This window comes from Balaenoptera musculus, chromosome 10 (genome assembly GCF_009873245.2).
Source record: "Balaenoptera musculus isolate JJ_BM4_2016_0621 chromosome 10, mBalMus1.pri.v3, whole genome shotgun sequence".
Lineage (NCBI taxonomy): Eukaryota > Metazoa > Chordata > Mammalia > Artiodactyla > Balaenopteridae > Balaenoptera > Balaenoptera musculus.
In genome coordinates, this window is record NC_045794.1 from 43,820,683 (window position 1) to 43,835,175 (window position 14,493).

General features: G+C 52.9%; 1 protein-coding gene across 1 annotated transcript; it reads right to left on the bottom strand.

Annotated features, from left to right (window-relative positions):
- Nucleotides 1-9,375: 9,375 nt before the first annotated feature.
- GPR84 (G protein-coupled receptor 84) lies at nucleotides 9,376-11,565 on the bottom strand. Its single transcript, XM_036866815.1, has 2 exons — nucleotides 11,478-11,565; nucleotides 9,376-10,787 (listed from the first exon to the last, which is right to left on the bottom strand). Exon 2 carries the CDS (start codon nucleotides 10,777-10,779, stop codon nucleotides 9,589-9,591), a length of 1,191 nt encoding a protein of 396 aa, XP_036722710.1. The 5' UTR covers nucleotides 10,780-10,787; nucleotides 11,478-11,565; the 3' UTR covers nucleotides 9,376-9,588.
- Between the last annotated feature and the right edge of the window lie 2,928 nt (nucleotides 11,566-14,493).

Sequence of the window (14,493 nt, forward strand, 5' to 3'; positions counted from 1 at the left end):
ACTGTGGGGCAACTGGGCCCAGGGTCACCCTCAGCAGATAGAAAAAGAAAAATGCTTGGGTACAGCACCCTGCAGTCCTGCATTGAGAGTTGGGGTACAGGGGGCTGGATGAGGGCTAGGGATTTTTGTCTTTGCCCCCCTGAGGTGGGGGAAAAGCAGTGTTCAGTAATTAAGATCGCTGTCCTGAGCTTCCTACTCATCAGCCAGCATTGACCCTGCCGGGGGGTGGGCTGCAGGTCAGTGACGGGTGTGGAGAGCGGTGTTCTATCCAGTTCTCACACTTGGAATTCTCTGAGCTTGTTTCCCCAGCCTGGCCTGGTTTGAACTTTCCCTGCCTTCTCTGTTTCCCACTAGGAATGGAACTGTAGTTCCCCGGCCTACCCAGCCCTCTGGCCAACAATTTCCTTTCAGGACTCTGGGCAAACCCATTCCCAGCCCGGACTGAAGCAGAGACTGGGGAGTAGGGTCTGACTGTCTCCCTCCCTTGGTCTCTTTCTGTCTGATTCTGGGCCTCTGTCTCTGTTTGTGAGCCTTTCCCTCTTCCCCAGGGGATCCTGGGAACCCCTCCTCCCCCATGCCCCTTCCTCCCCTTTGGCTGGGAAAGTGACTACAGCCTGAATAGTGCCAGACACCTGCCTGCCAGATGTGGCGATTTCCCATTCTTCTCTCCCTCCTCCCCAAATGTCTATCCTCTCCCCACCCCACTGAGCAGAGGGAGCCCCCTCAACAGAGTGATTTAGTGCTGCAGCCCCTCTTCCTCAGTACCCCTCTCCAGTTCCTCTCCCTCCCCCTGGTGCCCATGCCCCCCCTTTTTTCCTGGTACAGCCTCCTCCCACTCCCACCCCGGGGTGCTGGCTTGTGTAAGCCCCAGCTCCTGGACTGGAGAATGAATGGGTGGGGCAGAGGTGATTGGCCTCTGTTTCACCCGTGGGAGAGTACATCAGCAGGGCTGAGGACAGTGGCAGCCAGAGCTGATGTCATTCTCACTGGTGGGGCAGGAGTGGGTAGGGGAGGAGGAGGTGAGTGGAGAGGGAACTGGCTCTCCAGGACTATCTGCAGAGGAGAAAGAGGTCTGTGAGACCTTCCCAGGTAGGCGAGAGAGCTCGAATTGTTTGGCTGCCTGGTGGACATCGCATCTGTGTTTCTCTGGCTGGGTCTCCAGATCTTGTCTCTGGATCTGTGTCTCAGTATGACTCAGTAGATGCCCCTCAGCTCCTCACCTTCAGACTGACCCAAAACACACACTTAAAGGGAACCCTTAGTCCTTACCCGTCTCTCTTTAGTGTTTGCCCTTCTGTGTCTTCTCTCTACCAATCTCTCTTCCCTCCCATTTCACCCTCCTCAATTTGTCGAACTTGTCTCGCAGTCACCTGGCCTCCCCCACCTCCATCCATCCCATGTAATAACACAGTATGATCCCAGACCTCCCATCAAAGCAGAGACTCATTCAGAGTCACTCATTTCTCCTTGCCATCCCTCTTTGCAATCTGAATGTCCCCCCGGGCCAGACAGAGGGCTCTGGGGTGGCAGTGGGCTAGAGGATGGCTGGGCTGAAGAGCAGCAGAGGCCGGACAGGCCGATGGAGAGTCCAAGGAAGTAGGAGAGGTGGGAGGAGTGGGACAGGAAGATGGAAAGAGAAAAAGTGACTGAGAGACAAGGAGGGCAGCGGCTGAGGGTTAGCAGAAAGCCAGCATAGCAAACTGGAAGAGTGAGAGAAACCCACACAAAGAGAGCAAGGCTGGGAGCATAGAGAAAGAATGGAGAGGTGGAGACAGGAAAGTCAAAGCAAGAGAAGGCAGTTGGAGAGGGGCCAGGCAAGGGGCAGGCTGGCCCTCCTGGGCCCCCTCACACTGCTGGGCCAGAAATCTTGCGTGTACGCGCGTGTGTGTGTGTGTGTGTGTGTGTCAGTCGGTCCATCTATGCACGTGCATGCAGGGCACAGGCGTGGAGGGCTGTCTGGTGGGGATAGAGATGATCCCCACAATATTCTCATTCTCCCATTTCTTTCAGCAGCCTCCTTCCTTGAGGCACCCCATACCAACCCCCCCACCCCTAGTATTCCTGATACTCCAGGGGCCATCCCCAAGGTATTTCCAGGATTCCAAGGAATCCTGGCTTTTTCACTTGGAATGCAGGCCTGCTGGAATGTGTAGTCAGGATCTGCAGCATCAAGAGGCCCCATCCCCTCACTGCCCACCCCCATGCCTGCTCACCAGCTGCTCCTGTCCGTCTTCTCCTCCCACTCTCCTTGTATCTCTCCCTCCTCCACACTGACCCCTCCCCCAGCCTCTGACCCCCAGCCGCCTGGGGCCTGGGTTGGAGGGAAGACAAAGACAGGATTTATCACCGGGATAGAGAAGCATCCCCAAGACCAGGGCTGAGGGCAACGGCTGACCTCCCTGGATGGGAGGGAGTGCTTGGCCAGATGCTGGGAGGCAGGAAGCCTGGGTTCCAATGGCTCCTGCTCACAACCCTCACCCCCCGCCCCTTCCCACTATAACCTTGCTCTCTCCTTTGTCCCTGAAGACTGAGGAAACAGAGACGATGGCCTCGAGGTGGCTTTAGGCCTCTGAAGGAAAACCTGGGCGGAGGGAAGAGATGAGATTGGTGTCTTAGGGTCGTTCTCTTATGGATACTGGGGAGGATTTGGAAACCAGGTAGAATCAGTTATTTCCAGGACTAGAAAGGAGTTCAGGTTTAGCCCTGCAACAGGCGAAACGAGATGAACTTCCCCTAATCTAGAAGGACTTCTCCAGAACAGGCCCTGATTGCCAATAAAGAGGGAGATAAAGGTGATTATGGGTCCTGAAAGTTGGAAGATACCGTCTCACCTGGAAGCAGAGAAAGAAATGGAATTCCCCAAGGGTTATTAGCTCCAGCCACTGTGAGAAGGCCTTCCTCGGGCTTCCCTGGTGGCGCAGTGGTTAAGAATCCGCCTGCCAACGCAGGAGACCCGGGTTCGAGCCCTGCTCCGGGAAGATCCCACATGCCGTGGAGCAACTAAGCCCGTGCGCCACAACTACTGAGCCTGCGCTCCTATAGCCCACGAGCCACAACTACGGAGCCCAAGTGCCACAAATACGGAAGCCTGTGCGCCTATAGCCCGTGCTCCACAACAAGAGAAGCCACGACAATGAGAAGCCTGCGCACAGCGACGAAAAGTAGCCCCCCGCTCATCACAACTAGAGAAAGCCTGCGCACAGCAACGAAGACTTAATAGAGCCATAAATAAATAAATACATTTATTTATGTATTAAAAAAAAAACACTTCAGATTGGATTAAAAAAAAAAAAGTAGGTCTTCCTCCCTGAGACCTCCAACTGCCTCCTGAGAAGATGAGGAGCAGCTGGACCCTGCCTTTACAGTAAATAGATTATTGGCCCGAAATTGTCTCCACTCAGCAGGCAGGGTGTGTGCTCAAGGAGAGGGAACGGTATGATCCAGGAGTTTCCGAGAAACCAGACCATATATCTTTCAGTGGACAGCTCCTGCAGCTTCCCGAGCCACCCCTGGAGGCCCACTAGCCCCTCCAGAATCTCAGTGTGTCAGGGGCCTCCGCAAACCCAACTCTGAAGCTGCACCCCTTCCAGCTCCTGGCACCCAACATCCCGCTTGCCGCCTTCACCCTACTGTCCCAGGAGAAGGCTGCTCAAGTTACCTCCAAGTGAAAAGAGGATGGAGGGAAGAGAAACCGAGGCAACTGGGAGCTTCCCGTCTATCAGCCTCTCACCACAATCCCACCAACCCATTCCCACCCAGGGGCTGATGAGGGAGACCTTCTCGTGGTTTCCTTTTAAACTCTTCTGCAAGCTGAAACCATTCCCTCAATTCTTGATGGAAAGCCAAAAATTGGAAATTTCAGTGGGAAGCGTTCATGGGTTGGGAGGAGAGACTGGGAGAGGACAAAAGAACTGGGGGGTGGGGTGGGGATTTGCACAGGGTAAGGAAAAAAACAGGAAAAGGGAGAAGTGAGCATCTCGTTTTCCTCGCTCCCTCTTCCTCCAATTGAGAAGGCAGATTTACAGCCCTGGTTTGGGGAGTGGGGTGAGTGTGAGGAAGACAGATCTGCAGTTCTGCCCTCTGCGTGTCTGGGTACTTAGCTTTAACTCCCCCATTAGCATCAATCCCCATCTTGCTGCCCATCCGTCTTCTGACATCAGCTCCTTCCCCTCTCTGTAGCCCAGGCTCTCTGACCCTAAGTGGCTCTTAAAGGGCCAGTCTAGACCTTTCTCTCCCTCCCTTCTCCCACTCCAGGCAGCACAGTCCGGCGTGTGAGCTGTGGCCGTCCTTGCTAAGGCCAGAGTGGATGGGAGGCACAGTGTGCGTGTGGACGGAGGGGGCAGCTCTTCCCCACCTCTCTTTGTTCTCTTTAGGTCCCCCTATATCATGGACCCCCTCTTTGTTCACTACCTCCCCAAGCCAGAGCAAGCCCTCTGGTTGGGCTGGGAGTCACAGACACGGCTCCTGGAGCTGAGGGCTGGAGAAGTCATGTGGATCCACCGGACAGAGCCTCTCTCCCTCCCTCATTTCCTGGAGGCCCAGGGGTATCGTGAACTACTGGCTGTTTTTAATTCCCAGCCAGCAGTGGGGGTGGACAGGTTGGGGGCTTAGACTCCTAGGAGATGCCCTGAGCCCTGCATTCCCAGCCTCCTTTCCCAGGGACCCAGGCTGTGGTCTGTGGGGCAGTGGAGGATTTCAAATCTTCCTCTCCCAGTGAGCGAGGGGACAAGCCAGAGAAACCTGCCTCTGAATTTCCTGGCTCCTCTCCCTTATTCCCCAGCAACTGAGTTTAGGGGGGCAGAGGGGAAACTGGCTTCTCCCCATTTCCCTCCGTCTTCTGCAGAAATGCTGTAACTGCACTCGAGGAGGGGTGATAAGAATGCCAGGATGATTGGAAAGTTCCTCCCCCATCTGCCTTCAATCCTTCCTGCTGAAAAACTCTGCAGTCCTCTGAGGGGCTCTCCAGGATAGTCAAAGGCCCTTTCTGGTATCTGAAAGCCATTCCCCACCTCACTCAGTGCTCCTTTCTCTGGCTCAGGATGAGAGGGAACTGGTGGGTGGGGGCCTTGGGAAAGCATCCGTGCTAAAAATAGGAGCCCAGCGCTGCAGCCCCTCCATGGCCCCTTATTTATATCACCTTCCAAACCTCACTCTCAAAGAAGCATAAATATTCCTAATTCCTGAAGGCCAGCCCTGAACTCATAAATTTAACTGGGGAGGTGGGCAAGCGGGAGGAGCGAGGTGTAGGGAAGGGGAGCCTACTGAACCCTTGAGGAAGTAGGACATCTCCTGGGGGCGGTGTCTGACTTGCCCCCGGGCAGACGCCTATGGGTCTTCACTGAGAGGAGGAGGAGGCGGAGTTGTGGCTCTCCATCGTTCCTCTAGGGATTAGCCTTTTCTCACGCCCCCAAATAAAAACCAAACTTAGTTCTGTCTTCTCCATTAGTTTCCCATCCTTCTCCTTCTCTCTTTTCTTGCTATTACCTTCTAGTTCTTTCCTGCGCCCCTCGCCCCTCTCTGCGGCGCTTTTCTCTACGTGTTTGCTCCTCCAAGTCTCCCCCTTTTCAGAACCGTTGTCTGAAGAGGAAATTTCCGTCTCTTATTCGGTCTGGATAGTGAGGTTTGAAAAGAAAAGTCTCTCTCCGTGCCCGGAGCTCCCCGCTTCTGCCCATTTGCCCCCCTCATACACGCCCTTTCTTTTCAGTCTCTCCCGTCTTCTCCTCAGAGCGGCCCCCCACCTTCTCTCCCTCAGTCTTCCTTTTCTCCTCAGCCTTCCTATTCCTCGGTCACCCCCTTCGCACCCTCAGTTTCCCCTTCGCTCTTCAGCTCAGGATTCTCTCTCCCTCTCCAATCTCCTCTTCTCTCCCTACTCTACCCCATCCTACCCCTCAGATTCCTCAGCTCCTGTTTACCCCTTCAGACCTCCTCGTCTGCTTCAGTTCCTACCACCACCACGCCCCATTTTCCCCTCCCAATGTATGAAAGAGGAGGAGAGGGCTTGAGGAACAAGTAGAGGGAGTGCGGTTCCTTGAGGGGAGGGAGAGCAAGGGGAGAAAAAGCAGGGGATAGGAAGACGGAAGCGGTGCAGAGGGGAGGGGCAACCTCATTCCCCAGCGGCGCCCCCCTCTCTCCTCCGCCACCGAGCCATAAATCAGGGCCAAGGCATTTTGGCCAATGGCAGAGTGACTCGTAAATCGGCCTGTCAAGCTCAGCCAATGAGAGGCGGCGTTAAATCAAGTCCTGTCAGTGCTTGGCCAATGAAAGGCCCTGGGCTGACCATAAATCTGCCTGTAAGAGACAGCGAAAGAGAGAGAGTGTGCGGACGAGCGACAGTCGCCGGGGTGGGGGACTGGGGAGGGGGCGCGGGGAGAGCTGGCGCGGGGCAGGCGGGAGAGAACAAGCTCGGGAGAAAAAAGGCGATAACGGAGGTACAAACGATGAAGACAGCCTACAGGAGAGACGGACAGATGGAGAGAGACAAAGAGAAGCCTTGAGAGATAGCGTCAGAAAGTCCGCGATAGAGCCCGAGACTGACAGAGATAAAGAGAAAAGAGAGACAGACACTGACACCCTCAGGAGGGCCCCCGTGACCCACTTCCCCAAGACAAATGCATACACTTCCCCGAGACACGCGTGAGCTCCGCACCACGAGGGACACACGCGCGCCGTGCACACCCGCAAGAGAGAAAAAGCCTGAGAGATAATCTTCCTCTTTTCCCTCACTCAGCGCCTATCGAGATTAGGGGTGGGGTATGGGTGTGTGGGCTGTGGAGGGTGAGAGAGGAGGGCGTTTCTTTCTCGCTATCATTTGTCCTCTCTGGTTTCAGACTCCAGGGTTTCCTTCCGTGTTCCCTGAGTCATTTTTTCCCAGCGACTGATGATTGGGAAGTCCCTCCAGAGGTCTAACCTCAATCCCTATTGCTTCTCCTTTCTACTTGCCAAAGCTTTTGAATCGCCTTCAAGGAATATGAAAAGTGAAGCCCTTCACTTTACAACCCTTCAGAGAACTCTCAACTTTCAGAATCTTAGAACGTCTGAGCAGGAAGGATTTTTAGGGATCATCTGGTCACTTGATTCTAGTTATAAAAAAAGGCTGCTGTCCTATAGTGGTTAGACATGTGGGCTGGTACTAAAGTCAGACTTTCGGCCCTCAAATCATGATCATATCACTTACTAGCCCTTGGACTTCAGACAAATTGCTTACCCTATTTGTGCTTCATTTTTTTTCATTTGTAAGCAAGAGATTATAATAGATACCTTTTGGTAAATTTTGTAAGGATTACACAAAATAATATATTTACAGGGGCTTCCCTGGTGGCGCAGTGGTTGGGAATCTGCCTGCCAATGCAGGGGACATGGGTTCGAGCCCTGGTCTGGGAGGATCCCACGTGCCGCGGAGCAACTAGACCCGTGAGCCACAACTACTGAGCCTGCGCGACTGGAGCCTGTGCTCCGCAACAAGAGAGGCCACGATGGTGAGAGGCCCGTGCACCGCGATGAAGAGTGGCTCCCGCTTGCCACAGCTGGAGAAAGCCCTCGCACAGAAGCGAAGACCCAACACAGCCAAAAATAAATAAATAAATTAATTAATTTAAAAATATATATATTTACAGGATTTAGGACAGCACAAAGCACATGATAAGAGTGCACCCCACCCCCATCTTTGTACAGATGATAAAACCTGAGGTCCAGAATGATCCAGGGTCCTCCTCCAGTTCACTGAACTAATTATCAGAGAGCCTTGATTGGAGCCCTGGTCCCTACACTCCCAGGCTGATGTTCTTTATTGGTTCTGCCGTTCACCCCACCTGTCTGGACCCCTGCCTTAGTCACCTGAATTTGACTCAGTATAGGCTGCTGTGATTTTTGCGGGAGGAGGACACTCCGAAGCACATGTTCCTCATTAGGAGGCAGGATTCCTGGGCCCTGGAAGTGTGTTGAATGTGAAGGTATCAATCTGTCCACCCTGACTATGGTTCTTTCTGTCCTTGTCTTAATCTCTCTGGACTTTGTTCTCTCAAACCATGGACTTGGGGGCAGGGAAGGGACGGCACGCAGCCAGAGCAGTGTCACCATCAGCGTGACTCTCACATTCTATCCCCAGTGCCCACCCTGCTCCCCCCAGTCCAACCAGGTAGACAATAAACATCTCATGAAAAATAAGTGTCTAATTCTTCACTTTTCTTCCTAAGCTTTGGGGAAAAGGGAGGGGTGCGGATTCCTGGGTCTCCACCCCTGCTGGCCAGGAGGGTGGTGATATCTCTGGACTCCCAGTCTTGCTGACACCTTCTGTCCTCAACAGGGAAGCCAGAAAGGAAACACAGAGAACCAGCGTCACCTGGTGGCCACAGGTGCTTTAAATTCGTGCATGTGCATTCGCGAGCACATGGGTGACAGGATGCCAGTTACACTGGAGGAAGGGAATGATATGCTCTCCCCTCAGCTTGGCTCCTGAGCCTTCTTTTTTTTTTTTTTTAATTTATTTATTTATTATTTATTTTTGGCTGCATTGGGTCTTTGTTGCTGCGCACAGCTTTCTCTAGTTGCGGTGAGCGAGGGCTACTCTTCGTTGCGGTGCGGGGGCTTCTTATCGTGGTGGCTTCTCTTGTTGTGGAGCACAGGCTCTAGGCGTGCGAGCTTCAGTAGTTGTGGCACACGGGCTCAGTAGTTGTGACTCGCGGGCTCTAGAGCGCAGGCTCAGTAGTTGTGGCGCACAGGCTTAGTTGCTCCACAGCATGTGGGATCTTCCCGGACCAGGGCTTGAACCCATGTCCCCTGCACTGGAAGGTGGATTCTTAACCACTGCACCACCAGGGAAGCCCCCTAAGCCTTCTTAACTAGAGTCTCTGTTCGGCTTTCGTAATCCAGGACGACAAGAGCAAGTCTGGGGGAAGGGAGGGGCCAGGACCCAGGTGAATTAGCTCCAACAAGCATGACCTTGCTAGGGCAGCTAGAACACCCTTCTGCCATTGCCTCAGCTAAGCTCAGCTCCATTTCCACAGAGCGAGAAGTTCTTCCCTGTGACCATTCTCTTTGGATAGGGCAAGGGCCAGTGAGGCTGGACTCACTGGAGGGGCTATCAAAGCTGGATTTCAAAACTTTTTTGAGCTGAAAAAACCTGTTTGCAGTGATGGGGGATCCTGGCAGCAGGTGGGGGCCGTTTCTGGGAAGTTAAACAAAAGGCAGGCTAATCCTCTTAAACCAACTCACATGTTTTATACCTGGAAACCCCTCAGCTGAAGGCTGTGTCCCAGGCCTTCTGCTTCCTGCCCCTCCCTGCTCTGACCTAGGTCCCCCCAAACCCTCAACTATTAAGTTCCAGCTGCAAACCAACCCTGGCCTATTTCCTTCTTCCCCAAAGATCACACCTGAATGTGAAAAGGATGGATTTTGTTTATTAATAATTAATAATGCACCTTGAGCAGCCTAGGGCTGAAATGTTGAGCGAGGGATGGAGAGGCCTGGTTTGGGGGTTGGGGAGAGGTTGTCTGTGGAAATTCCCAAAGGTCTTTCATCTACTCTTATACCAGCTGGCCACCTTAGTTCTGGAGGAGACATTTCCAGATTCTGGTGACTGGGGACATAGTTCTAATGGAACCTACAAAAACTCTGGGGCCCTCGTTTTAGGAGGGCGCCATAGGCTTGGCGGAATTGGCGGTTCATGGCTGCATAGAGCACAGGGTTGATGCAACCATTGAGCCAGGTGAGGTTGGCAGCAAGCATGTGGACAACCCGGGGAGCCCGGACCTTGGCGTCCAGGATGTTGAGCAGCAGGAAAGGGATGTAGCTCAGGGAGAAGCAGAGGAACACAGCAAAACACATCCGAGTCACCTTCCCAAACTCTGACGGAGAGCCCTGAGCTCCCTGGTCTCTCTTAGTTGTCCTGGCTTTGGCAGGCTCTCCTGGAGGGCTTTTCTCTGCCATTTGCTTAGCTGCCTTGCTGTTGCTCTGGTCCCCCACTGCTGATGAGTCCCCTTCCAGGGTCTGGGTGGTGGCGGCACTGACTGGCTCAGATGAAATCCCCTCGCTGTGCCCTCCTGATGCAAGCCCACTGTCCAGCTCCTGGAAACGACTCGGCATGGCCTCATCTGTCCCAGCCACGTGGTTGGAGTGGATGCTCGCCTGGCGCAGCTTGTACTGATCCAGCGCCTGTGCTGCTCGCTTCACCTGGCGGTGGATGAGGTAATAGAAGACGCCGACACTGCTGAGCCCAACCACAAAGTAGATGCCCATGAGGATGGTGGTATGGGGCCGGCCTCGAATGCGATCAAAGCTGCAGGTGCAGACTACGGGCACCAAGACATAGATTGGCCAGAGGGGAGCAAAGCTGGCCACACCCACCGCCCAGGTGCTCACCAGTGCAAGCACGATGCCCTTGGCACTGAAAATATGGGGAAAGAGCTTCGGGTGGGCAATGAGGAGGTAGCGTCCCAGGGCGATGAGGCAGAGGGTGAGGATGGAGACAGAGTTGGACGCAAAAAGGAGGAGCCCAAAGACCCTGCAGAAGGTGGCACCAGTGCGCCAGTGCAGGTGGAGGTAGGTGTCCACAGAGAAGGGCTGGAGAAGGGTGCAGTAGAGCAGATCGGCCACTGTGAGGTTGGCGATGAGCAGGTTGAAGCGGGTACGGAGCTTGGGCTGGATGGCCAAGGCCAGCAGGGTCAGCACGTTGCCCACAGTGCCTGTCACGGTCACCACCACGCCCCAGCTAACTGCCACGTAACGATAGCCCAGCACAGACTCATGGTAGCAGGAGAAATTGGCATCAGAGGTGTTCCACATGATGGAGGCTGAAAGGGGTGGGGTAGGGGGAAGAGGAAGAGGGAGTTAGAACCTGACCTTGAACTTAGATCTTTCTCTTTTTAAAAAAAAAAAAAAAATTATTTATTTATTTATTTGGCTGCTCTGGGTCTTAGTTGAGGCACGCAGGAAACTTTGTTGTGGCGTGCGGGATCTTTAGTTGCGGTATGCAAAATTTTACTCGCAGCATGTGGGATCTAGTTCCCTGACCAGGGATTGAACCTGGGCCCGCTGCATTGGGAGCATGGAGTCTTAGCCACTGGACCACCAGGGAAGTCCCTAGATCTCTTGGATAACTCTGGGCTCCTGAACACCTGAACCACTCCAGGATCTCACCAGCCTCCTGAGCCATTCCCAGGCCTCTTCATCCCAAGATCCCCAACCCCTTCCTTTCCCATTTTCAAAGATTTTCCCAAATTTTTATCTAACTTTAATTTCTGTCCACTCCAAACTCCCGGCCTTTTCAATATCCATCCAGATACTCTCAGTAACCCCAGCACCTTCCGACCTTTCTAACTCTTTCCCTGTCCCTTAAGACCACCCAGGAGTCCCCTCTCCTCTGTATTCAGGAGAATAGTCCCCTCTGTCTGTAGTCCCAGGCCTCAGTTTTTTCTGTTTTTACCACCTGGGAGATGAGGAGACAGAGAATGTAAAAGTACTCCCACCACCAAAGTACTCACCTGAGTCTCCCAGCCTTCAAATCTCTCTCTGGTGGAAGACGTCCAACTCACTCAAAGAGCAGTCCTTTCTGGTGGGCACTCAGGCTTCAGACAGGAGGTGCTCTGCTCTCCTGTCTCCTATTATACTAGACTGGAACAACAAGAAGCTCCCCAGTTATACAACCTCAGCCACTTCCTCCCTTGCTTCCTCCCTTGTTTCTGGTCCTACTCACTTTGCTTTAGCTAGTGAAATCTGGGCTTCTCTGTTGAAATTTCCCTGCTACTTACTCCAAAGTCTTATCACTCCTTCAGTTCTCCTTCCTGAAACCCAAGCTCTGTTTCCTCCCTCTCTTTGCATGGCAGGACACCTATAAGATCATTGCCGAGAATTGTTGGGACAGGGAGGCAGAGCATCAGAGTATCTGGGCCACTTCTCAAGGGGCCAAAGGACAAGACCAAGTTCTAGGAGCAACTCTAAGCACCCCAGAAGCCTTGGGTTTGTTTTGGGAGAACACTGCCTTCCCTCTCTCCAGAACTTGGAGATGGTTCACATCTGAAAAAGGATTCAGACGAAGAAAGGTGGGAAATGAAGCATCTAGGATTCTGGCTTCCCACCTCACAGGGGCTCAGGCTCCCAATCATTGGTTCATTCATCCATTCACTCACCAAAAACGTACTGAGTGTCTACTATGCATTGGACTCTGAGCTAGACCCTGGGGATGCTGCATGGCCTTGTGAGTAGTCTAGGGGAGGAGACAGATATGTAAATATATAAGTGCCTAATTGGTCCTCTGAAGCAGGGGTCAGCAAAGTTTGGCCTTTGGGCCAAATCTGGCCCACTATGTATTTTCATATGGGTCATGGGCCAAGAATGTTTTCTTTCATTTTAAAATGGTTACCTATGTAGGTACCTACATAATACCCTCAATTTTACCTCTTGGCCAATACAACCTGAAATATTTGCTATCTGGCCCTTTAAGAAAAAGTTTGCCGACCCTTCTGTGAAGTACATCAGAGACTTAGAGAAAAGGAGCGAACTGCCAAGGAGGGGATCAGGAAAGGGTTCACAGAGAGACACCTGAACTGGATTGTGAGTGATGAACAGGAGTTTTTTGGGCGGATAAGTAGAAGGACATTCTAGATAAAGGGAACAGGATGCACAGAGTCACAGAGGTTTAGGTAGAGGCGAACAAAGCATGTGAAGGAGGGGGCAAGAGGGACGATCCTGGAGAGGTGAGTGGGGTCAGAATCAAGGAAGGCCTTGTGTGCCATGCTGAGGAGTTGGGGTTATATCCTGGAGGAGATTTACACTTGGAGAGCTGTGAGTAAGGAGTGAAAGCCTGCAGGCCAGAGGGAGAGAGACCAGTAAAGAGGCACCAGTTCGGACAAGGGGGCGGGCAGGGCCTGAGTTAGGGCCAGGGCTGGTTTGGTGGGCATGCCACCTGCGCATGTAATCGCACAGGGCCTTGTGCTGAGAAGGGTCCAGTGCTTGATTTAATGCTCTGCAGTCAGCCTTGAGATCCTTTTTGAACACTTTGCTTTTTCATTTTGCACTGGGCCCCACAAATGATGTAGCCGGTCCTGGTTAGAGCAGCGGTTGTGGGAATAGAGAACAATGATCGGGATCCATAGGTCCTTAAGAGGTCAAATAGGATTTATTTAATGACTCATTAGATAAAGGGTTAGGAAGAGGGAAGACTAGGAGGACTCCCAGTTTTCCAGGTGGATGGTGGTTCTCTTAATCAATGAGATAGGGAATGTGGGAAGCATAGCAGGCTTAGGGAAGGGGGTAAATAATAAATTCAGTTTTATACCAGATTTGAAGTACCTGTGGGACATGCTAATATCTCAGCCCCTCTAACCCCGATTTCTTCCAGCCCCCCTCTCTCTCCCCACATGTGATCCAGCCCCGGCTTTTCTCATTCCACTCTCCTATTCAGCCACTCCTGCCCCTCAGACTTCTAGATCTCCAGTCTCTGTCTTTTTTTGAGCTAGATCGACCTGAAACAAAACGAAACAAAACACACACACAAAAAAAACCCCAAAACTCCTTGTTGGGTTCCGTTTCTGAGCCTACAGCAAACTCCCACCCCCAACTTCACAATTGACTAACTCAGGAGGCCCCTCTTCCCCCTCTCCTTCCTCTTTAACAGTCGTCATCCCACCTTCCCTCCCCCTTTCTTCTGCAAGACAGGGAAGTGGGTAGAGAGGTGGAAGTGAGCAAAGAAAATGCAACTCAGGAGGGGCCCGTGTAGAGGCTGGGTTCTGGTCTGGCCTTTCTTGTTGACCTTCTGCTGCCCAGCTGGACTAGAGCGAGGGGGGGTGGGTCACAGAATCACTGGCTGCTCTTGTGAGTGTGTGGTTGAGTCGAATTCTGAAGACAGAGAGAGAACCCCTTCCCCCAGCATCATGTGGGAGGCAGTGAGCGATGTGTGCCCTCTTGTCCCATAGACCATTTAGGGAACCAGATGAGAAGGCATTCTAGCATATCTGTAAATGGCACGGTCCCAGCACTTTAGTCGTGGATCCATGAAGTCTCAATGAACTTTTAAGAGACTCAAACCTGCTCATTTTGCAGATGGGGAAGTTGAGGTCTCGAGAGGGTAAGGACTAACCCCAAGGTCACTGCTTATATGGGGCCGAGTAGAGCCTACAGCTCAGTTTCCCAAGTCCCTGCCCCCACTTATTCCCATGCCTTGAGTGTTGCTGGCGTGCGTTTCCCACCAGAGGTACAAAAACCTGGATTCTTCCTTTGTCTGAGACCGGGTCTAGACCTGTCTGCCTAGAATCTAGAGACATGCACTGGAGCCTAGCGGTCTCCTTTTCCATGTCGTTGGCGCCGCCTGGTGGAGTTGCGGCGAATTCTCAACAGCCATGGCTGCAATCCGAGACCTGGACTCGAAATGATTCCCCAGGGCCAAGTTGACACTTGAGCTGGGCCGGAGTAGGCGTGAGTGGGATGGGGAGCTCTGCTCACTTTGAGCAAGCCTCGGATCTTGCCTCCTCCCAGCCCCGTTTCCCCGTCCCCCTCCTTCTT